General features: G+C 43.1%; 1 protein-coding gene across 2 annotated transcripts in view; it reads right to left on the bottom strand.

Moving 5' to 3' along the window:
• MAP2K4 (mitogen-activated protein kinase kinase 4) overlaps positions 1 to 23,660 on the bottom strand; it is a 130,413-nt gene that overhangs the window by 62,104 nt on the left and 44,649 nt on the right. For both annotated transcript variants that reach the window (XM_045083403.1, XM_045083404.1), the window contains one exon: positions 1,910 to 2,084. In XM_045083403.1, the coding sequence (XP_044939338.1) occupies positions 1,910 to 2,084 (175 nt within the window). The remainder of the gene's footprint in view (positions 1 to 1,909; positions 2,085 to 23,660) is intronic.

Below are 23,660 nucleotides of genomic sequence, written 5' to 3'. Positions count from 1 at the left end.
GCCTCTGCCTTCAGCTCAGGTCATGATCTCAGGGTCCTAGGATCGAGCCCCGCATCAGGGTCTCTGCTCAGCGGGGAGCCTGCTTCCTCTTCTCTCTCTGCCTGCCTCTCTGCCTACTTGTCATCTCTCTCTGTCAAATAAATAAATAAAATCTTTAAAAAAAACACTTTGTTCAAGTCACAATGAAGCCCGTTCCTTCTTTACCTTGAAAACCTACTAACCACGGCTCAAGTCTATCCAGATAACGAAACAGATTACGATATTGATCTACATGGTAAAGCAGAGAACACAGACTGAGAAAAGCAGTACATAATTATTTACAAGTCCTTTCCCTAGTATCTGCAAGAAAGTTTAGAACTTCAGTTATATAGGCTAGCTCTCCCTTAAGACCCAGCCAAGGAACAGCAGATGTCACCTGCAGAGAGTACATAAGAGCAATGCAATCCTCATCCGAGAAAATCTAAAGAAAATGACTTTCCACTTACACTGCAGTGGCATAAAATAAAAATGGGAAAATCATTCCACACTGCAAGGAAGACACTATTTTATTTCAACAGATAATAAAAACAGAGGCCTTAGCCTGTGCTTCTATAGAGGTCCCCCAATTCTAGGTAAAATCTTGTCTCTGTTTGAGTCATGCTAAGAAAAAAGCCTATAGGTGTCAGCACATTGCAAAAGAACTATGACCAAAAAACAAGGCTAAGAGCCCATCAGGAGAATCATAAAATTTCCCCCCCATCATTAATTTCCCTTCAGTTTCATATGACCCCTCCCAAACAGAAATGCTCAACAATGACGGAGGCAAAAAGAGAGGAACATTTTGCTCACAATAAACTTCAGCACAGATAGCATTTCACATTAATGCGATACAAATCCACTCCCAAAGTCAGTTACGAAACTGAGGCTCCTCCCCTGTCAGGTCACTGTGACAAACTCTCCCGATAGGGCGCTGACAGGAAGCTGACTAGCTCAGACTGTCAATTAGTAAACTGAGGCGTTACTGGTTCCCCTACGGATTTTAAGTTGGACAAGGGAATGGTTGTATCTCATTAGTCCTTTTTCTTTTTAAACTCCCACCTCCAACACTGTCGATGTTCCTGTAACATCTTACACACAGCAAACATCTGTTCAGTGTCTAAACAAACAGATGAAACACATTACAGTTACATGGGCCCACAGGCATCGGATGGAAACCATCCGTTCATAACAGGTACCCCCATCAGCCTGCCAGGTACAGTCTACAGGCTGATCTCCATTTCTGGCCATTCTTGACTTTCTTTCTTTCGTTTTAAACGAGCATATTATATGGTATGGCACTCACAGTAAGGACAGGAGGAGACAGCATTATCACAAGGTATGCATGTCGATACAACTTTCCAACCGGGGAACAGGGCAGTACTGATGGAGACGAAATAAACAAACAGGAGCCGAGCCGGTCAGGGCCGAGTAAGGTTGAGGTTAGTGGCAACAGCATGTGCGTGGTTTCCAGGAAACCTTCAGTAAGACTGCTGTTAGCCCTAGCCCCGCACCTTGCCCAACCCAGTGCACTGCCTCTTCTTCCAGCTCCCCGCCTGGCTCAGTGCAGCACTGCCCTGCTCCCAGGGGTGCAGCCGCCCGGCCTGAACTCACCTTGGCAGTGGAAGGGCCTGAAGTTTAAAACACGTTAATGCATCACGCCAAAAGTGCAGTGAACATGCACGCTTCATACACTCGCGTTTCTGGGGCAATAGCAAATGTTTCACCAACAAGACAACCATTGTACAAAACACCCTCAGAGGATTTGGAGAAACAGTCTTACAAACACCCGTGTTTACCACACAAGCATGAACAGAACAATAGGGATAGTGCTGCACCCAGAAATCGCACCTAATGGAGGAAAGTGCCAAAAAGAATGACGGGCATCACCTACTTTAACTGCCATTATTTGCCCACTTGGTTTGTGGACCATTTTGTTGACAGAACCATAAGCTCCTCGTCCAATTTCTCCAAGGTCTTTCAAGTCCTCCGCAGTGAAATCCCAGTGCTGCTCAGGGGAGATCTTCAGTTTTCCTGACGATTCAATGCTGTGTGTTCTCAGTCTCTCTCTGTTAAAATATTGGGAAGCAATTTTTCCACATTTTAAATAGGTTTTGACGTTTTCTTATAGCTAGCACTGATGAATGCGTGGGAAAACGTTTTTCAAGCTGCTAACACCCTCTGACCTCCAGGTTTTTGGAGTTGTTTTGTTTACGTCGTCTTGGTTTTTTACTCACTGAACTCAATAAGAAAGGCCTAAACTCAGGGAGTCAATAAACACAGCTTTAATGTGATTCAGAAAACCAAGTTTCCAGTTATTGAAGAAAGTAATTCTGTAGACCAGTTTTCATGTCCAAATACAAGATCTTTTCCAAACTGTGCAAAACTGCATTACCCAGTGCAAAATCCCAAGAGCTACGAACCTCATTTCCGAACAGTTCTTACCCTACCTTACCTGATGATAATAACCCCAGGCCCTCCATTCTAAGGACAGCCGCTCCTGAACTTGGCTGCATATTATAATTACCTGGTGTGCTTCTTAAAATGCAGATGCCCAGGTATCATCTCACAGCAATTAAATTAGAGTATCTGGGGGCAGGAGTAAAAAAACAGTATTTTTAAAGATCCCCAAGTGATTTTGGCAAAGTTTGGGAAATAGGACCCTACATACTGCCCTGTTCCTGCCCATACCACACTGAGGTAGGGGGTAGTCAAATGAACGGCCAGCTGCCTCCAGGAGAAAAACTGTCATGTACCCATCAACTCTGAACCCTTCAACCTAGATAGAGCGATGAGGTGAAAACCAAATGATGAGTGGACAAAAATCTCATTATGGATTTTCGTTAAATTAAAAAACCGTCTCCAAACTTCCAACCTGGAGATCAACACATTAACTTGTAACCATGCTTTGTAAAAAAGCAAATCCAACGAAAGACATAAAAACAATCTCATTCCTCTCTCTGTGCTCCCGTCCCCCTCCCGCCCCCACCCTGCTCCCTGACACCAATGTGTAGGAGTGAACTATATCAAAACTAGAGTGTGAAAACTGAGTATTTATGCTTAAGATACAAATGTAGTCATCCGAAGGGGCACACGTACCCAAATTTTATAGCAGCAACGTCCACAATAGCCTAACTATTAGGAAAGAACCTAGGTGTCTATCAACAGATGAATGGATAAAGATGTGGTATACACACACACACACACACACACACACATATACAATAGAATACTATGCAGCCATGAAAAGAAATGAAATCTTGCCTTTTGCAATGATGTGGATGAAACTAGAGGGTATTGTGCTGAGCAAAATAAGCCAATCAGAGAAAGACAATTATCATATGATCTCCCTGATATGAAGAAGCTGAGAGGTAAAGTGGGGGGTTTGGGGGGTCGGGAAGGAAAAAATGAAACAAGATGGGATCGGGAGAGAGACAAACCATAAGAGACTCATAATCTCACAAAACAAACTGAGAGTTGCTGGGGGGGGGGGCGGAAGAAGGAGAGGGTGGCTGGGTTATGGACACTGGGGAGGGTATGTACTATTGCTGAGTGCTGTGAGGTGTGTAAGCCTGACCATTCACAGACCTGTACCCCTGGGGCTAATAATACATTATATCTTAATAAAAAATAAAAAATTTAAAAATTTAAAAAAAAATCTGATCCAGGAACACAAGCAAGAAAAATTTACATGCTTGGTTATTTATTTTTCGTCTTCCAAAATTTAGATACATCTTCTCAGGTTAGCAGAACTGTTTTTTGTAGCTACTTTAAAGGCTCTCAAAATATCCAGAATTTCAAAATCATTTCCCCAGAATTGCTGTCTTTACTAGTATTAATAGTAACCACGATTCAAGACGACTCAAAGACTATACACTTTGTCCAAATAACCAGGTAGTAAGCCGGCACTCTGACTGCCGGATTCCCAGGTCACAGTAAGTCGTAATACCAGCTGTTTTCACACAAGTTATTTTCTGTTTACAACATACTTTCACCAGTCGACCCTAGTGACTAATTTTCTTAGCAATCTTTTTCATGATGTAGAAATATCCTAACACAAAGGAGTTCATTTGCAAATGATTATTGTTCTATGATCACTCGCATGTAAACACCATCTCTGTGACTCAGTTTAATCATTGGTGAAACAGACAGCACCAGCCAATTGCTGAGGGTAGCTGAAAAAGAGTTAGTTTAAGTACCGTGCAAACTGGAAGTAACATTTTCACATTATTCACTAATTCCTGGGCGTGGCAGATGGGCTTTAAGGTGCTCCCTGTGAGCTGCATTTCCCTGGGTTCACAGCTCTGTGTAAGCTCCTTTCTCTGAGTGTGGACAAGACCTGCAACCTGTTTCTAGCCTACAGAATACGGCAAAGGTTGTCACTGACATGAATACGTTGCATTAGATAGCGTCTGTTGCTAGCCTTCCTGAGATATGGAGCATTTCACTACCATACAAACCACGGAATAACAAGTTGTAATATTAACTATTACTACAAGATCAATTTTTAGAATCACGGAATATCTCTTCAAATAGCTTGGCTTATTGTAATGTGCTGCATAGTTTCTGGATGAGGTCTTTTTTTTTTTTTTTTTTTTGAAGCAAACAGACTGACAGCTAAGGGATGCGAGTTTTCTCCCTGGGCTAATGCAAATATTCAAAAAACTGAGTAAGGTGACAGACGCACAACTCTGAACATAGGAAAGGTAACTGAACTGTATAGTGTAAGGAGTAGATTGTATCTCAGTAAAGCTCAGTAAATATCTCAGTAAAGCTGCTGAAACAAAAAGTGAACAGCAGAACGAGGCTATTCCCGAGTCCATCTTCTCATTTAACAGAAAAAGTTGTGAAAGTCACAGAAAAAAACATGCTATGGTTATGCCATCATGAAGCATGTTCATGGAGTCTCCACTTCCAGCAGGCTGGAGATCTTTCCTGTGAAATCGAATCCAATTTCACAGTCATTGTTTTAAAAATTAGTCCAATCCCAATGGCTTCCAAGGAAGGACTGGACAGAGATGCAGTCTAATCTGACTGTTTACCATTACATTAGAGCAGTCAACCACTGAGGCAACTGTACTAAGTGTCCAAAACCTTGGCTGTAGTTTTTTATCTTGGGGCCAATGTGTCAAGGATTGACACATTAGGATTTAAGTGCTACTTCTACTAGAAAGTATCAAAAATTCCCAGATTTCATTATTAATATCTTACCTGAAAATCTGCTCAGCTCAACCCTACTAACCTATAAGTTACCTCCAATGCCTCTGCCTCATCCGTAACTAAGTTCAGCCCAAGACCTTATATTTACTCTTACATTTGTCCTTCTAAAATGTATATTAAGTGCTCCACATGAGCAATTCCTAACCCAGACATCTCCCCATTCCCTCTGTTGGGCTCTATTCAAGAAACAAGCAAATGACTGAGCTTCCAAGTCTCAAACTCACTCAAATCTCACACAGGAGCAATTCCCAGTCCCATATCTAACCATGTATACAGAAAAGTCCTTAAGTAAGTTGGTAACATTCTCCTTTGGATTTAGAGGTCTTTAATATGAAAACAAGTTAGAATGGACTTTGTCATAATTGGACTTGGAATTAGACTATCAAATGATATACATTCTAGTTTAAAAGTTAGCTATACACTTAATTCTTTTAATGCCCACAGATCACAAGTCTGATTGCAAGGGCACCTCTGATGAATATAGTATTTCCAACAGCAGCGTTTGGGGATGGAGACTAGCACCTGGGAAGCTGTTCAGATACAACTGATGTCACCATTCAAATATTTTCTCTCATAGAAAGGTAAGTAGAACTTTCAGGGCAGTAATAAACTTGGGTGAACTCTACAGACATCAACAGAAAGTTAAAATCTTAAAAAAACCATACACAATCAACTTTATTAATGGACTGGAGCCAAATTTGGAAAATCAACTCATGGACACACTGCGTCTTAGTAGCAGATGTGCTGATTAACATAAACAGGCTGGGTCCACGTCCCCTGCAGCTAGTATGTCCACGTTCCTTTTCAAGACTCTATTCCCTGCCTTTGTAAAGGGATGCCACATGAATGATTAAAAAAAAATAAAAGATTTTAGAGCTTACCTCTCCCAATTGTTTAAGGGAACATTTGTACCCCCCATGCTTCATCTTTCCACAGAGAGGGATTGGGTCTCTCACTTGAGCCCTTACTGCTGACCAGTGAATATGGAAGAAGAAACTAAACACACTCGGTTCAAGTCCTCTCTTTTGAAGCCAGATGTCCTGCAGAGAGGATACAGACACTCTGGCTGTCCCTCTGTCATGCCTTTGATAAGAGGCTGCCACTGAAGGGATGCGTAAGTCTAATTATGTTGAGGCCGGGAGGAGTTAGCGAAATATTCTGGCCTGAAAATCTGAGCTAAAATTTCCAATTTTATCAAGAATACAATGAATCTTGGTTCAGTTCACTTGGCTTTGGCTCACGTTCAGGTCATGATGCCTTGGGCTCCACCTCAGGTAGGAGTCTGCCTTGGATTCTTTCCCTGTCCCCCCACTTGGCCCCACGCTACACAAGTGCACTCTCTCTCTCTCAAATAAATAAATAAATACTTTAAAAAAATACATATGAAAATCTTGTCATCTCCCTATGTCTGGTTCCTACATCTCTCCCAACTGATGCCAAACACAAATCAAAAGGAGGCTTCTTCATTTTTTACTAGACCTCTATGTAACCAAAACCCCAAATTTTCAAAAATGTTAACAAAGTATTGAATAATAAGAAAATGAAATCCAATCATACAAATTCTAGAGTTTGGAGAGAATAAATGATTTCCATGTGACGTAAGAGCTTCCAGGTGCCATGAGTTTCAGAGCTCTCCACTGACACAATAATGTGCAACCAACTCCCTTCAGCCCCCTTACAGAAGTGCACAGAAGTACAAAAGACAAACACTTTCGTGACCTGCGTTATACCTGTAACTTCAAAGTCCTGGTTTATTCCACTTCTAAAAAAGTTCACCAAGAGGCTCCAGGGCAACAAGGAGATTATGTGCAGTCTGCTGATGGTGACTTCTGTCCTAAGACAAAAGTTCTGTCCTAAACTAAATAGCAGGCCTAGAGAGAAAATATATGAACAGCAGAAAACACACTCGTGACGAAGACCGGGAAAATGTAAAGACCAGCAAGCAGCAATGTAAAACTGCCATTAGCTACACTCTTACTTCTCTCTGGGATATCACTTTCTTCAGACCAGGGGCTGTGTTTTATCAGCAATTACTTCTAAATCTCTCTCCCTTTCCCAGTTCTCTGTGGATAATTTCATAGAGTATCTTGAGCTGCCTTCAGTGAATGCTCCACAGGGTTCCACCTTCAAGCATCTGACGGTCCAATGGGGAACTGAGTCAGCTGCCACCCAACACCCATCCTCTTCTTCTCGATAAGGTCACCATCCTTTGCTGGGGCAGCTAACATGCTGTACTTCCCAGCTGCTACAGAATGAACTGTGCCTGAGCCCTCACCCCTCCCACCAAAATTCACATCAAAGCCTTAACCCCCAAAGCGACTACTGGAGACAGGGCCTCTGAGGAGGTAATTAAGGTTAAATGAAGTCATAAGGATGGAGTCCTGATCCAATACAGGATTAGTGTCCTAGAAGAAGGACACCACACAGCTATTCCCAGTGGAGTCTCTCCCCCAACCTCACACTTACACAAAGGTCACATGAGCACCTACCAAGATGGTGGCACCTACAAGCCAAGAGAAGAATCCTCCGAATGAAACCCACCTTGTCAGCACCCTGATCTTCCCAGCTTCCAGAACCACTGTTGTTTAAAACACCCAATCTGTAGTTTGTTATGATGGGCCAAGCTGACAAAGAATCAAACTTCCTGGCAGTAAGAAGCAGTAATATAAAGGGGGTATTTAAAGGAGCTGACTCAGCTGGAAGGAAGGTCTTTTTTTCCTTTTTTTCTTCCCCCCCTTCTCCTTCTTGTTGCCTAGAATGTTGGTGATGACTGGAGTTCCAGCCACTCTCAGGTCCTTGAGAAGGAAACTCATGTACTGAGAATGAGGAAGCAAAATATTGAAGATCTCTAGACTCTAATGACCATGAAGTCATTACACCAACCCTAGGCCTGCCTACCTCCAGACTGCATCTACAGAAAGAAAGAAACTGTCTTATTTAAGCCGTCATTTGTCTTCACGTTGTTTATATGAAAACTGATCATTTCCACTTAATACAGCCCATAACACCATTATATTTCCCAGGAACTGTCCACGAAGGAGGTATCCAGCATCCCCAAGTAGTGGGGAGGGAGGGAACAGGCCAGAGTTTGGTCATCACGATGACTGGGAAGTGCTATGAGCACTTCGTGGCTGAGGGCCAATGATGCCGACTGGCTTCAGACCCACAGACCAGTTACAAACAGGACAAAAACAGTAACAAAATCCTTAGTTCTGGTATCCCTGATTTCTTATGGCCCATCTAAATCCCATACCTAATCTTTTGTATATGTTGTGTGCAACAACATACACACAGAAACAATGGACACAGATGCTATGGGCATCGCAAGTAAGTGGAATAGGTGTGTTTTTTTACAAAACATGCAAAATGATGGGTAGAATGCTCGAATCTACGCAATATAGACCTTATTAAAATATAATTCGATATACAGAAATTACTTTTTGAAATCAGGGGATTACCTTGTTACCTGAAAACCCAAAAAATAAGTAAATTTTATTTTTAAAAGGGGGGGGTGGCGACTGGGTGGCTCAGTGTGTTAAGCCTCTACCTTCGGTTCAGGTCATGGTCTCAGGGTCCTGGGATCACGCCCCACATTGAGCTCTCTGCTCAACTCTCTCTCTGCCTGCCTTTCTGCCTACTTATGATCTCTAATAAATTAATAAAATCTTTAAAAAAATAAAAACGTATATAAAAGAAAACCCCAAAACTATAATTTCTGAGCCCATGTGTCAGCATGGAAGTCCTTTCTGTACCCTCTCTGATGGCCAATCCTCCAGAGAGAAATGACCCATGTGTCCCGTTACTCCTTAACGAACTGACTTGGAGCCACTGTGTTTTAGCTGTCATCTTTTTACTGACCCAGACTAATTTCCTGGAGAAATTAGTAGAAATCCTGTAGAGTCTAGAAATCCTGTAGAGTCCCTCCCCCACCAAAAAAAACAAAACACTGTGACATAATGTTCAGAGCACTCATCAGACTGGTCACCAAGAAAAGCTTACTTCTATGTAAACTGTCTAATAAAGCTGCCCAGGGCTTTGCACACAGGTAGGTGGACCTATTTTCTGAAGAGTCACAGCTGACAAAGCCAAGGTTAGCTGGGGCAGCTCTAGCCACACCCTCCTCCCCCTCTCTGCTAAACCCAGTGTTCCACTACACTTGTCAACAGGACAAGTACTCAAACCTCTTTTTCCCACCAGACAATGTCACACAGACTAAAAAGGAAAAACAGAAAACTCAATCATAATCCAGAACAAACTGCTCTCAACAACTCAGTATATATACCCTTTGTGTCTTTCTGGCACAAAATGAGATCTCACGCCTATTGCTTGACAGACCTCACCTCGTCTGTTTCTGACCTATTAACCATGACCTGGTCCACACAGTTACTGCCATGCTGCATGGCCGGTCGGCCCGAGTCAGGGCACCGGCTGTGGGTGCCCACAGGGCCCGGGCCATGCACGTTCTCCCTCACACTGACCTGAAAGGCGAGAAGGGTAACATCACTCTTTAAAGTGGCATTCTGATTTCTTACCCTTAGAGTCGGACGTCTCTCGCCATCTGGTGAACACGTGGCTCTTCGTGGGTTAACTGCCTGAGGGAACACCCCCCAGCCCTCCTTGCCCAGCACTTGCCATTGCTGCTTTGGACAGAAGTCCTTTATTAACAGACAGACTGACTCTTGGTCCTGCATTGTAAATATTTCTCCAGGGTGCTGCCCACCTCCCCATTCCATTTATGAATTTAAACATGTAAAAAATTAGAGAGCGCCTGGATGGCTCAGTTGGTTGAGCACTGGTCTCTTGATTTCAGCTCAGATCCTGATCTCAGCGTCATGAGATCAAGCCGCATTGGCTGTGCACCCAGAGTCTGCTTGAGATTCTCTCTCTCTCTCTGCCCCTTACGCACTGTCCTCCCCACACCATGTGCACAGAGGCAGCACTCTCTCCCTCTGAAATAAATAAAATCTTTTTTAGATAATTCAAAAATGTGTATACTTTCAAATCCATTACTCTGTTCCATTCTTCTCTTCTGCGGTCACTCAGTATCATTTACGTTCGCTTCCGCGTGTGATACAGACTTCATGCCACGGCTGCGTTTCCAGTTTCCTGGCAATCATCTTTTCTCCTCTATCCTCCTATCAGTAATCCTGTTGCCCATTTATCCACTTCTGCACAATCTGCCAATGCTTTTTTTTATAAACACCATGATGTCTTCTACTGTATTAGGAATGCTGCAAAATATCACATTCAGAGATGCTCTTTCTCAAAGTCATGAGGCTATGGCTCCCGAGTTCCCTAATTCCCGCTCCCATCTCACAAGGAGGATCCGTGTGGCACCTGGGCTTGGGCTACTGCACAGCATCAGCACACAGACCTCCTCTCACACCGGGAACAACTACAAAAAACAGAAAGAATATGAGACGGTCTTGAAGACACTGGACACCAGACAACAAAGAGCAGTGAACGCCGACAGCCAACAGACAGGAAATACACAAGGGGAGCCCTGTAACTGCCCCCAGCTTCCTGTCTGGAAGGGCCCACAGTCTGTGATGGGGGTCAGGGAGATCCTGGGCACCTGAGGAGACCAAGGTAGCTAGAGTCCGAGACATAGAGTACCAGATAAGAGAGAGCTGCAGAGAAGAACCCCACAGATATGCGCAGAACCCTCCTTGGGGTTCCCGCAAAGTTCTCGCACTCTTACAAAGAAACCATACAGGTCAGGGGACGAACCATCCAGAAGGATGAGAGGGGAAATACCCAGGCTGGAGGAGCACTCAGGATGCCCACCAAAGCTAAAATGCAAGACCCAAAGGATCCAACTATTTCCAATTAACTTAACTGAAGGACAAAGCTTTAAAATATTTCTAGGGATGCTGGGGCACCTGGGTGGCTCAGTGAGTTAAAGCCTCTGCCTTCAGCTCGGGTCATGGTCTCAGGGTCCTGGGACTGAGCCCCACATCAGGCTCTCTGCTCAGCATGGAGTCTGCTTCCTCCTCTCTCTCTGCCTGCCTCTCTGCCTACTTGTGATCTCTCTCTCTGTCAAGTGAATAAATAAAATCTTTATTTTAAAAAAAAAAAAAAACATTTCTAGGGATGCAAAAACAGAGGCACCTAAGTGGCTCAGTCAGTCAAGTGTCTGCCTTCAGTTCAGGTCATGATCTCAGGGTCCTGGGATCAAACCCCACTTGGGGCTCCCTGCTCAGTGGGGAGTCAGCTTCTCCTTCTCTATATGCCCCTCCCCCTGTTTATGCTCCCTCTCTCTCTCAAATAAATATATAAAAATCTTAAATTTAAAAAAAAAAAAAGAATGCAAAACCATCCAGCACTCAGTATCTGGCTGCAACCTAAAATTCACAAGTATGCAGAGAAGCAAAGTAACATGCCCCAAACTGAAGAGAAAAGTCGCTCAGTTCTAACAGATTTAGAAATGACAGGGATGCTAGAATTGGGAGACAAGGACATCGAAACTGTGTGGATTACTGTCTTCTGAGTGTTCGAGACACTAAAGGAAAGAGTTAATACATTAAACGAACATGGAACATGCAAAAAAACAAAAAAAAAAAAAACAAAGCAAATGTCTTTAAGGCAAAGCTATAGCAGGGCAGAAGGAATCTTTGGGTGATGGGCAGGTCTGCCAACTTGCCTGCAGGGGTGGTTTCACAGGTGTGTGCACATCAAAACTTAGCCAACAGTACACTTCAACCATGCACAGGTAATTGAATGTCCATTATACCTCAACAAAAGTGAAAGGAAAGAGAAAGAAAAGGAGAAAGAGAATGTCTTTGGGCCTCACTCTCCTTGTGTGAAAGGGATTTAGTTGTCTATCACGTATCTATAGTTCAAACCATGTCTATAGTTCTAGCCCCCCCCCCCCCGGGGCTCAGCTTACTGCCAATCAGAGAACGCATTGCTCCAAAGGCAAATTCTCCTTTTGTGATCTCCTTGTTCTCCAATACCGTACTCTTCAACTGAGAGTAGCAAATGTAAGAACATAATCCTCCGTTTATATCGCTACTATGACCCTTCTGCCCACCCACAGTTCTTGGAATGACCGCCCTGCCCGGATACGATGTGCCTGCATCCATCCCGCCTCCCTCCTCCCACCCTGCCCCATGCTTATTTTCCGGTAGTCACCAGTGAGGGGGAGGGCAGACAAGGGGTAAAGGTGCTCTGTCTTTGAAACCAGTGGCTCTGAAGAGGCCACCTTTCTTCCCACGGTCTATAGAAATGCTCTTAAGAGAAACCCTCTATAAATTTTTCTTTGTTCCTACAGAGATCCTACATAGGGTTTAGCATCAAACTGTCTTATTTTCTGGGTTTCATATATTCATCCTTGTTTCTTAATAAATATTTCAGCAGGATACTACTACTCCTACATCATTTTGTACTAAAAATCTGAAATTGCTTTTATAAAGTCAGAACTTTTAGTCCCTGAGGCAAGTAAGAAGCAAGAGTCTTAACTACTTTCCATTCCCCACCTGCAGCTTCTGAATTATCTTTTAAACACCTATGAATCATTCTCAAGCTTACTTTTATTATTCGGGGGGAGGGGCATTTATCCCAAAGAGTCAATGAGAAAAGATGATTTTATAGAAATAAATTTTATTAACAGACACACTTAGGAACACGTGCTATTTTATATAATATACCTACTTGAAACCGAGGGTATTTCTGAACCTCTTACAATGCCTAAGTTTTAGCTTGGATGAACCATGATCAAACCAGTTTAACTTAATACCAGTCTATGCTTTAAACCTTAACTCATTCTATTTCCTTATGTGTACTCTAGATGCCAAGAGAAAAATACAAGTTAAAATCTAACTGCAGTTGAATTTGAATCTTTCTATGAAGTTATCTACGCTGAAGCATATAATTCAACATGTGTGGTAGTTCCTAAACAAAATATTCTGTGAAAGGGGAAAAGCAGAAAACTTTCATCCCCACAGCTTCTGGACCTTTCAGTTTGGTGTGTAAGATGCACACGGTCAGAGACGAATAGGAAGCAATCAGAAAAGAAATACAGAATTCATCCAGGTTTATCCTCCAGGGAACTCCGCCTGAAAACCCTGGACTGGGCCCACAGATGCTGAGATCAAGAAACACCCGTCCATGGCCAAGTCCTGACCTATAGTCCCAGCAGTGTGTTTGGGTTTTTTGTTCTCGCCGCTGCTTATTCCAGATGAACCCTAATGGGGACCCACTTGTAGCCATCTTTGCTTGACTCTTCAGAGAATTATCCCCCCAGAGTCTGCGTGAGAGGTTTCCTTCTAAGGGGCACAGGTGAGGCTATGGACAATAGGCCAAGGCCCCCAAATGACAGCATACAGGGATTTTCCCTGCAGGTCTGCATCTACGCTGGAACCCCTCGTCTACTACCTGATTGATTCTTCACCACGGCATGAACATTTCTCCAGCATTCCCAAACACGCCCCAGTGTGCTAAAGGAAGCAGCCCAGGGAAGCCAGGACAGAAGCCTATTCCCTCAGTCACAGGAGGAGAAGAGCACAGACGCCTCCTGCCCATGCCAGCAGCTCGTACTGTCCCACCATGACAAAGACCCCTCCACGCAGGGGCAAGTCTCAGATTCCCAGACCTGTCTGTGGCTGCACACGTCCTGCGCTACCACTCCTGCACAGCTTATGAAGTTTATTTATTCTGAGTCACGCATGTATTCCCCACTGCCCTAATGTAGACAAGAGTCTCCTTCCTCAAAACTCTGTCTTTCATTAGAATGCCAAATCCACTGTGTTGTTTCTTTTCGGGGTGGGAGCCGAGGAGATACTGGTCTGAGGCATCCGACCCTGCTCTTCCTCAGTTTCCCATGAATATTCTGGTACTTTTCCTCCTGTGATACCCTGGGACAACGACCTCTACCCTGCTACTTGTGTTCGCATCCCCGAGGCTGTCTGCTCTGATTTTAACTGCGTCTGTCCCACCCTGTCCTTGGAAAGTGAGTGTAACCTTCTCTCCAGCAGGTCAAGTCTACTGCAGAGCATATGCTCCATAGGTTTCCACAGGACACCGGCCAGGAGCTAGCAGCTACTCTTGACACAGAACATGGCCTGAGAAGCCAAAACCCAGTTCTTCAACACCACATGCACTGGGCTAAATTGGGACCCCATCCGTGCCTCTCCTCCCCAACAACAGATTTGTCCATTTGGAACCTCAGAAGGTGACTTTGTCTTTACAGATATAATTGAGATTCTTGAAAAAAGGTCATCCTGGATTCAGGTGGGCCCTAAATATAACGGCAAGCATCCTTGCAAGAGACAGAAAAGGAGACAGAGACACAGCAAGACACAGGGAGACGCAGGAAGAAAGCCAAGCGAGACAGAGGCAGTGAGTGGAGTCATGCTACCACAACCCAAGGACAGCCAGGAGACACCGGAGCTGCAAGGGAAGGAAGGATCCTCCTCAGAGCCTTTGAAGAGGCCTCATCCTGCCAACACCCTGATTTAGGACTTTTGGTCTCCAAAACTACAAGAGAATAAATTTGTGGTTTTAAGCCACTAAATCTGTGATAATTCGTTACAGCAGCCGCAGGAATCCAATACACCATCTAAACCACGAGTCACCGAACTTCTTCTGTAAAGAAACAGATAGTAAGTATTTTAGGCTTTGTCAGCCAGGCTCTGTAGCAACTACACAACCAAACAGGTGTGGCTATGGTCCAATAAAACTTTATTTACAAAAACCAGCAGCAGGCCACATTGGCTCCCAAGCTGCGGTTTGCGTCCTACATGATCTAAATGACATCTATCGTTAAAATGATCTACGTCGTACCTATTCATTTTTCGTATCCTTCCTCTTTCAAATTTACAATATTCTCTGGGAGAAAAAGGAATTCCAGTCATGTACCCAAATCTTATAGCTTTTATTTCTAAAATTTCATCTCGAGACCAATCTCTGGCTTTTTCTTAACCCCAATTCACCCACCCCCTGACACACACAACGCACAAATCAACAGGCAGTGAAAACAGGGGTCTGATAACCCACTGTGGCTCTGTCACCTCCCTCATGGTAAATAAATATATTAAGAGGCAGCAAAGCTCGAAGCCTCAGGCAACCTTCCCATCTACATATCCTTCAGCAAGTAACAGCTAATTACCTTAGCCCATTTCCTCTTCCTGGACATGAGAACCTGATTCCCCAACCCTGCCAGTGCCTACAGATCTTCCTTTGATAAATGTCTCCTTGTGCTCAGAACCTTCTATTATCTAATTAGCTTGATGTGTGTTTTCTCCCCTTCTTTCATTACCACATTCTTATTCATTTATCTCTTGATTTCCTCCCAATGCTACCAAACATGTCTTTTCTCTCCAAATTATTTATTCCTCCTTTTCCCCTAAGCACCCTCCATTTCATCAAGCCAGCATACAGCAAACATGCCTCAGGCTGCTCTACGCTCTCCTCAGCATATATCTATATATGTAACTCGCAAGCCTCTTTAGACAGGAAAATAAACAGAACACATACCCTGCACACCACTGCAACTGTTCTTCTCTGTCCGTACTGTTGGGATCTCTAGATGAATACTGCTTTATGCATCCTTCTGCAATGCAGCTCTGTTAATTCCGGAAATTTCCACAGTAAACCGGGTCTGTCAGTTGCCATGGAAACTGCCTGCTTCCTGGCACTACTAACGAAAATGAGTATCTTTGCTCAGATTTAAGATAAGGCAAAGGGAAGAATTAAGAAAAAAAAGAGACAGACAGACAGATGCCCAGAAGAGTTGCTCAAACACTCCAAATATAAATTTCCAAATCCTGATGTTCATATCCAGTGAACAGGAAATATTAATTACACGAATCCGCAGCGCTTTGAAGCAGTACTGATTTATGAAGCAGACAGCAACATCTTACAACTAAGGGAGAGAGTAACAGTAGAGAGTGTGAGATCAGCGTTTGCATCTTGCTGCTATAGACGGCACAGTCCCTTCGAGCTGAACGTGGGTCAGCTGTACTCACAGCTTACCCTTAGAGGGTTTTTCTGGGCCACGTTTCTTATAGAGAAAGTTAAGAAAGCTACCCTCAACCAACAGGTTACAAGTTTTCTTAAGATCTTTTCCCTGCCCAGGCCCCACTCTCCACTGATGGGTAAAAACCTTTCTTGCTAGCATATAAGGAATCGGAGTCCTTAAAAGTTTATCTCAGGAGGAGGCACCAAGAAAGCCACGTTCCTAGGACTCTCAGAGCAGGAGACATAGCTGACCATAATCCTTTCCACCTGCCCTTGGAAACAATGCGTGGTTTCTATGACATCACACTGAATGATCTGCTTCCCACTTCTCAAGCATCTTTGTTTTCTTTGTCTATAGCTCCTCTCCTACTCAACCTCCACATGCTAGATTTCCTGGGGGCTCAGCCCTGGATCCAATTCCCTCATCAAGATACACTCCTCCCAGACAACATTAGCATCTATGTGCTCACAGTTCTCAACCTTTACTCTCCCACCTCCCCTCCTCTGGGCAGAAGAGTCATATTTCCAACACCAGAGCGTATGCAGTATTATCTACTTGACCTAACAGGTTATTTCATGGGCTTCTCAAACTTAATGTATGCCAAGCTGACCTCTTGCTTTTCTGTGTTCTCACCCACAGACGCTCCACACCCCGTCATCCTCATTTCAGCAGTGGCAACTGAACCCATCATTTAACCCAGAATTCTGGAAGTCACTGGGAACATCATCCCCTCTTTACCATCCACATTCAAATTGTTACTGATGTTTGTGAATACTACCATCAAAATTCCTTTGGGATACGTCCATTTCCCTCTGTCACCGCTGTCATCAACCTGATGTCATTATCCTTCCCTCTATCACCGCTGTCATCAACCTGATGTCACTATCACCCAGCAACACTACCACATCACCTCCCAAGGACTCCTGAACTCCTTTCTTGCCTCCCTCCAACACATACTCTGCACAGCAGTCAGAATTCTCGGCTGGGAAGTGTCAGATGGTGTCACTCGCCTGCTTATGATCCTTGTACAGCTTCCCACTCACTCTGAGTGCCATCTCAACTCCTTACCAAAAGGCCCCACATTATCTAGCCCAGGACTACCTCTCCACCCCTGAATCACCCCTGATCACATTGGCGTCTTTTCGGTTCCATGAAGAACTGAATGTTTCTCGCCTTGACATCCTGCCACCCTACATATGTACACTTGGAACACTCATCAGTCCCTTCCCTAGATCTAGTAAAAGCCTACTCGGGGTTCAGAAGCCTTCAAGGACTACTTCTTTACCACTTCCATTCTAAATCAAGCCCCTTTAATACGCTCTTACAGCTGGTCCTTTTCCTTCAACAGCATGTACACTATTGGTAATTATACACATGCACACACAGATTTGCTGTGTCACCCCTAAACCTTAAGTTCCATGAAGTGGTAAGGAGCATCTCTTTTTTCCAACATGACATACCCAGTGCCCAGCACAGTATCTAGCAGACGGAAGGCATTCAACGAACACTTGCTGAATGTACAATGGAATGCATACAGGGCAGCTCTGGTTTCAGACAGCTACCAAGGCAGTTTCTCACAAAGCTTCACTGCACTCGCTGCTTGGACTCTATGAGATACCCCTATAACCATCCCCTAAGCTTCCCGTCCTTTTGCATCCATTTAAAACCCAAGATATGGAGGAACGCAACCCTGGCATCTGACTTCAGCAGCTGCTAGGCGAGGAGAGAGGCACCAGCAGCCATCTGTGTGGACCTGCAATGCTTCTCTGTATTGATGGCTCTCAGCCACGGGCAGTTTTGCACTTCCAGGGTCATGGGGCAACGTCTGGAGACCATCTGCACTGTTACTACTGGGAAAGGAGATTGCTACTGGCATCCAGCTGGGGGCCAGAGTCAAGAGACACCAGTAAGCATCCTGCAGTGCCCAGGCCAAGCCTCCTGTAACAAGAATTATCCAGGCTAAAATGTCAGTAGTGCCAAGGTTGAGAAGATCAGCTACTTCCAGTCTCCTAAGATAGGAATAGGGCCAAAAACTCTCAGTCTAGGAAGGAAAGGACATATGTAATCAAAAAAATGTGACATTTCATGGGCACCTGGCTGGCTCCGTTGGTGGAGCATGCAAATCTTGACCTCAGGGTTGTAAGCTCGAGCCCCAGGTTAGGTGCAGAGATTACTTAAAAATAAAATCTGGGGGATGCCTGGATGGCTCAGTGGGTTAAGCCTGAGCCTTCAGCTCAGGTCAAGATCTTGGGGTCCTGGGATCAAGTCCCGCATTGGGCTCTCTGCTGGGCGGGGAGCCTGCTTCCTCCTCTCTCTCTCTCTCTCTCTCTCTCTGCTGCCTCTCTGCGTACTTGTGATCTCTGTCAAATAAGTAAAATCTTTAAAAAAATAAAATAAAATAAAATAAAATCTGGGGGCATCTTGGGTGCACATTTAAACATCCGACTCTTGTTTTTGGCTCAGATCATGACCTCAGGGTCCTGAGACTGAGCCCTTCGTCAGGCTCTGAACGCAGTGTCTGCTTGAGTTTCTCTCCCTCTGCCCCTCCCCCCTCTGCTCCTGCTCTCTCTCTCTCTCTCTCAAATAAATCTTCAAAAATAAATAAATGGTTATCAGTATGGAACTCATTAAATACATAATACACCTATACAAACATAACGAAAAGATATATAAACTGACTTCTGAAAATGAGTAAGATATTTAGAAATTTCTTCAAGATCTACTAAGTGAGGGGCATCTGGGTGGCTCAGTGGGTTAAGCTGCTGCCTTCGGCTCAGGCCATGATCTCAGGGTCCTGGGATCGAGTCCCGCATCGGGCTCTCTGCTCAGCAGGGAGCCTGCTTCCTCCTCTCTCTCTGCCTGCCTCTCTGCCTACTTGTGATCTCTCTCTGTCAAATAAATAAATAAATAAATAATCTTTTAAAAAAAAAAAGATCAACTAAGTGAAAAACCAAGCTGTACTACAAAGTATGTACTAAACTGCTTTTTGTATAAATATTTTCAAGGATTTATATCAATTATTATATATTTTGATATATAAGTTTTTCTCAAAGGACATATTACACTTAATGGAGTTTTATTTTTAGAGAAAATATTTGGTCTCTGCCGCCAGCTCCTGGCACAGAGCTCATCTGTCCCTAGTAACAGATGAGAATTCTGGTTATACCACACACTTGTTAATATACCGTGCGTGGGCTCTTCAAGTTTTATCCATTCGGGGGGGGGGGGTGTAATAATGTCAGATAATAGAAAATATATATATTTAGTCTCTGCCCCCAGCTCCTGGCACAGAGCTCCTAAAACCCTTGTGATCTCCTGAGCGGTTAAGAACACTGGCAGCATCTCTTGTTCTAAACTGACAATCCTGGAAGCTCCAGAATGGGACCAGTCACCACGAAGGCCACGCCAGGATTAGAACTTTGGAATTTTCAGTCATACCCCATCGCCACCTCCAGAGAGGGGAGAGCGGCTGGAATGGAGTTAATGATTCGTCATACCTACATGACAAAGTCTCCATAAAATCCCAACAGTAAGGAGCGGGAAGAGCTTTCGGCTTGGTAGACACACACACACACACAGACGTTCTGATGCTTGGGAGCCTCCTGTGGCTCATCCGTTGTACTGCTCATCTGGCTGTTCATCTGTACCCTCTATCACGTCCTTGAATAAAGTGGTAAAGCTAAGTGCTACCCTGAGTTCTGTGTGCTGCTCAGCAAGCAACTGAACCCCAGGGGGTTGCTGGAACCTCTGGTCTCTAGCCAACTCGACAGCACAGGTGACAAGACGCTTTGGCTGGTGGCTCAAGCAGGGAGCAGAGGAGTCTGGTGGGAGAGAGCCTGGATGCCAGGCTCTGATGCAATCTGATGCCACCCCTGCACAGTGTCCGAACTGAAGCAAACCACAGGACCCCCAGCTGGTGCTGGACATGTGCTTACTGTGGTGGGAAAACCCCCCAACACATCTGGTGACCAGAAACGTCAAAGTGAAGTGTTCTGTGGGAGAAGCAAAGGATACTCCCAGGGAAGAAATACACTGAACTGGGTGCTTCCCTAAACACACGTGGGAAATCTGAGTTTTCTCATTTGCAAATGGTTTCTCCTTGTGGTTTTTATTTGCATTTCTCTAACTACTGATATTGTGAAGCATATTTTTCATGTACTTATTATCTACTCCCAAACCTCCTTTGTGAAATGCATTAAGTCTTTAACGTGTACTTTTAATTGGGTTCTTTGTTTTGTGTTGTACTTCATTATATATGTTAAAGGCTTTTGCAGATAAATAAACTATGAATAGTTTTCTCCCAGTTAATAGTTTGGCAACTTCTTTTCTTTTTTTTTTTTTAAGATTTTATTTATTTATTTGACAGACAGAGATCACAAATAGGCAGAGACGCAGGCAGAGAAAGAGGAGGGAGCAGGCTCCCTGCTGAGCAGAGAGCCCGATGCGGGGCTCGATCCCAGGACCCTGAGATCATGACCTGAGCTGGAGGCAGAGGCTTAACTCACTGAGCCACCCAGGCGCCCTGGCTACTTATTTTCTTAAGAAATTTCTGAAGAATGGGGGTGCCTGGCTGGCTCAGTGGGTGAAAGCCTCTGCCTTCGGCTCAGGTCATGATCCCAGGGTCCTGGGATCGAGCCCCACATCGAGCTCTCTGCTCAGCAGGGAGCCTACTTCCTCCTCTCTCTCTCTCTGCCTGCCTCTCTGCCTACTTGTGATCTTTCTCTGTCAAATAAATTTTTAAAATCCTAAAAAAAAATTAAAAAAAAAATTCTGAAGAACAGAAACTTCTAGTTCTGGTAAAATCTAATTTATTGACTTGCAGTGGTTATGTCTTTGTTCTATCTAAGAAATATTTGCCCAGGGTCCCTGGGTGGCTCAGATGGTAAGGCATCTGCCTTCTGCTCAGGTCATGATCCCAAGGTCCTGGGATCAAGTCCCACATGAGGCTACCTGCTCAGCGGGAGCCTGTTTCTCCCTCTCTGCCTCCCCCAGCTTGTGGGCACATGCTCTCTTTCCCTAATAAATAAATAAAATCTTTAAAAAAATTTAAAAAAAAATACTTGCCTATGCCAGATTACAACTGTATCTGAATGTTTTCTTTTAGAAGCACTATAGATTATTTGCTTGTAGGATTATGATCCATCTCAAACTAATTTTTGCATGTGATATGAAATGGGAATGAAGATTTATTCTAATTCCACACTTTTTCCAGTTATTCCACCACCATGAAAAGTTTATCCTTTGCCCCCTTGAATTGTACAGGCCCCCAGGCAAAAAAAAACAACTGACTGTGTGTGTCTATCGGACTTTCTATTCTGTTCCACTGATGGATCTATGTATCCTCATGTCCCCCAACAAAGCCATTACTATAGCTTTATAATAAACCTCGAAATCAGGTATAAGTCCTCCAGTTTAGTTTTTCTTTTACAAAAATGCTTTTGGCTATTCTAGGTCTTTTGAACATCCACATAAATTTCAGAATCATTGCATACATTTGTGAAAGTTTGCTGGATTTTCTTTGGGATTTCAGTGGGTCAGCAGATCCATGTGGGAAGAACAGCTATCCTAGTCATACAGTACCTTCCAAGCACGGCATCCTGACCTGTATAGAGGTCTTTAATTTCTTTCAGCAATGACTTAGAGTTTTCATTAGGGAAGGCTTACACAATTGTCATTAAATTTATCTGCAAGTATTGTAGACTTTTTCATGGTACTACAATCATTTTTTTCAATTTCACTTGTCCAAGTGTATTTTTTAAACTGATTTTGGAACAATGATCATTCTTCCTGCGAGGTTGGTGAAGTCACTCAATAATGCTAGTAATGTTCTCTAATTAGGATTTTCTGCATTTTCAAGCACATCATATTAAAAAAGAAAAAAATCTGTTTGCCTCTCTTTCCCATCTTTCTGTCTTTCACTTATTATTCTTACTTTATTATACTTGGTAGGCCTCCAGTCTACTATTGAATAGCACTGGTGAGTGCAGACGTTCTTGTCTTGTTACCAATTTCACGGAGAAAGCATTAAGTCTTTCATCATTAAGTATGATATTAGCTATAGATTTTTCACAGATGTCCTTTAAAAGGCTGAAAAATTCTCCTTCTTTTCCTACTTTAATGAGAATCTCTATCACAAATGGATAATTGAATGTTCTCAAATCCTTTTTCTGCATCTACTGAAATGATTACATAATTTTTTGCCTTTATTTTATTACTGCAGTGAATTATATTGATAAATTTTCAATGTAAAATTAAAACGAATCCCATTTCATTGTGATGTATTGTCAATAGATATAACGATAGATTCCATTTGTGAATATTTTGTTGAGGATGTTCACGTCTATGTTCATGAGGGATAGCGGTCTGTAGTATTCTTTTCTAAGAATATCCTTGTCTAATTTTGATATCAGGGTTACACTGGCCTCATAACATGAGTTGGGAAATATTCCCTACTCCTCTATTTCCTGAAATATTTGTGGAGGCTTAATCTTATTTTTTATTTTAATGGTTGATGAAATTTACCAGAAAAACCATCTGGGCCTCATGTTTCCTTTGTGTGAAAGTTTTTAACTAAAAATCCATTTTTTAAATAAATAAGGGATATTTGAGATCTTCTACTTTTTCTTGGGTCAGGTTTGATACTTCTATCTTTCAAAGAAATCTGTCTCCATCATTCAGGTTACTGAATTTTTGGCATAAAATTATTTATCATATTTCCTTATTCTTTTTTTGTAGTGAAATCCCTTCTTTCATTCCTTACAGTTATAACGTGAGCTTCCTCTTACTTTAATCAGTCCTGTTGGGGTGTTCATCACTTTTATTGACCTTTCCAAGAAATGACTTTTGAATTTGTTCATTTTCTAGTTCATTGCTCTCTACTCTTATCTTTATTATTTCCTTTCTTCTACTTATTTTGGACTTCACTTGCTCATCTTTTCCTAACTGCTGGATGTTTTTGTTACTCTTTCCAGTGATTCTGTGTTTGTGCCTTGCCTAGACATATAAATATTTGCGAACAGTATCATCACACCTTCTGTTTCTCTCTGATTCGTTCAGAATCTGTAATCATTCTCTCAAATTAGTTTAATCCATGCTCATTTATTGCTTTTATCCCTAAATTAAGAAACAAATATTTAGATGATTAGTCGTGGAACAAACATATAAAGTTTGACATAATTCTTATTACGTCAAGAAGCTTAATTTTAAAAGCCTACTCATTGAAGAGATTTTCAGATAAACAGTCATCACTCTCCCCTTCCTCCTCAAACACCAACACAGCATCAGAAAAGAATTTTTAAAAGACCCAAACTCACAAGAGACCACACTCCATGAGAAGTTGCAATACATTTTTGGAAGATCAAAAGTAAATGAACACTTAACAAGGCAGAAAAAAGGTAAAACTAAGAACTGCCTGCAAACAGAGGGTACCAAAAAAAGTAAGCTGACCTGTATTATAGAATCCCAG

This window comes from Mustela putorius, unplaced genomic scaffold (genome assembly GCF_011764305.1).
Source record: "Mustela putorius furo isolate JIRA1106 unplaced genomic scaffold, ASM1176430v1.1 tig00000695_pilon_pilon_pilon, whole genome shotgun sequence".
Classification (NCBI taxonomy): Eukaryota; Metazoa; Chordata; class Mammalia; order Carnivora; family Mustelidae; genus Mustela; species Mustela putorius.
Note: the sequence above shows the minus strand (reverse complement) of the source record. Positions and strands in the feature narration are given on the sequence as shown.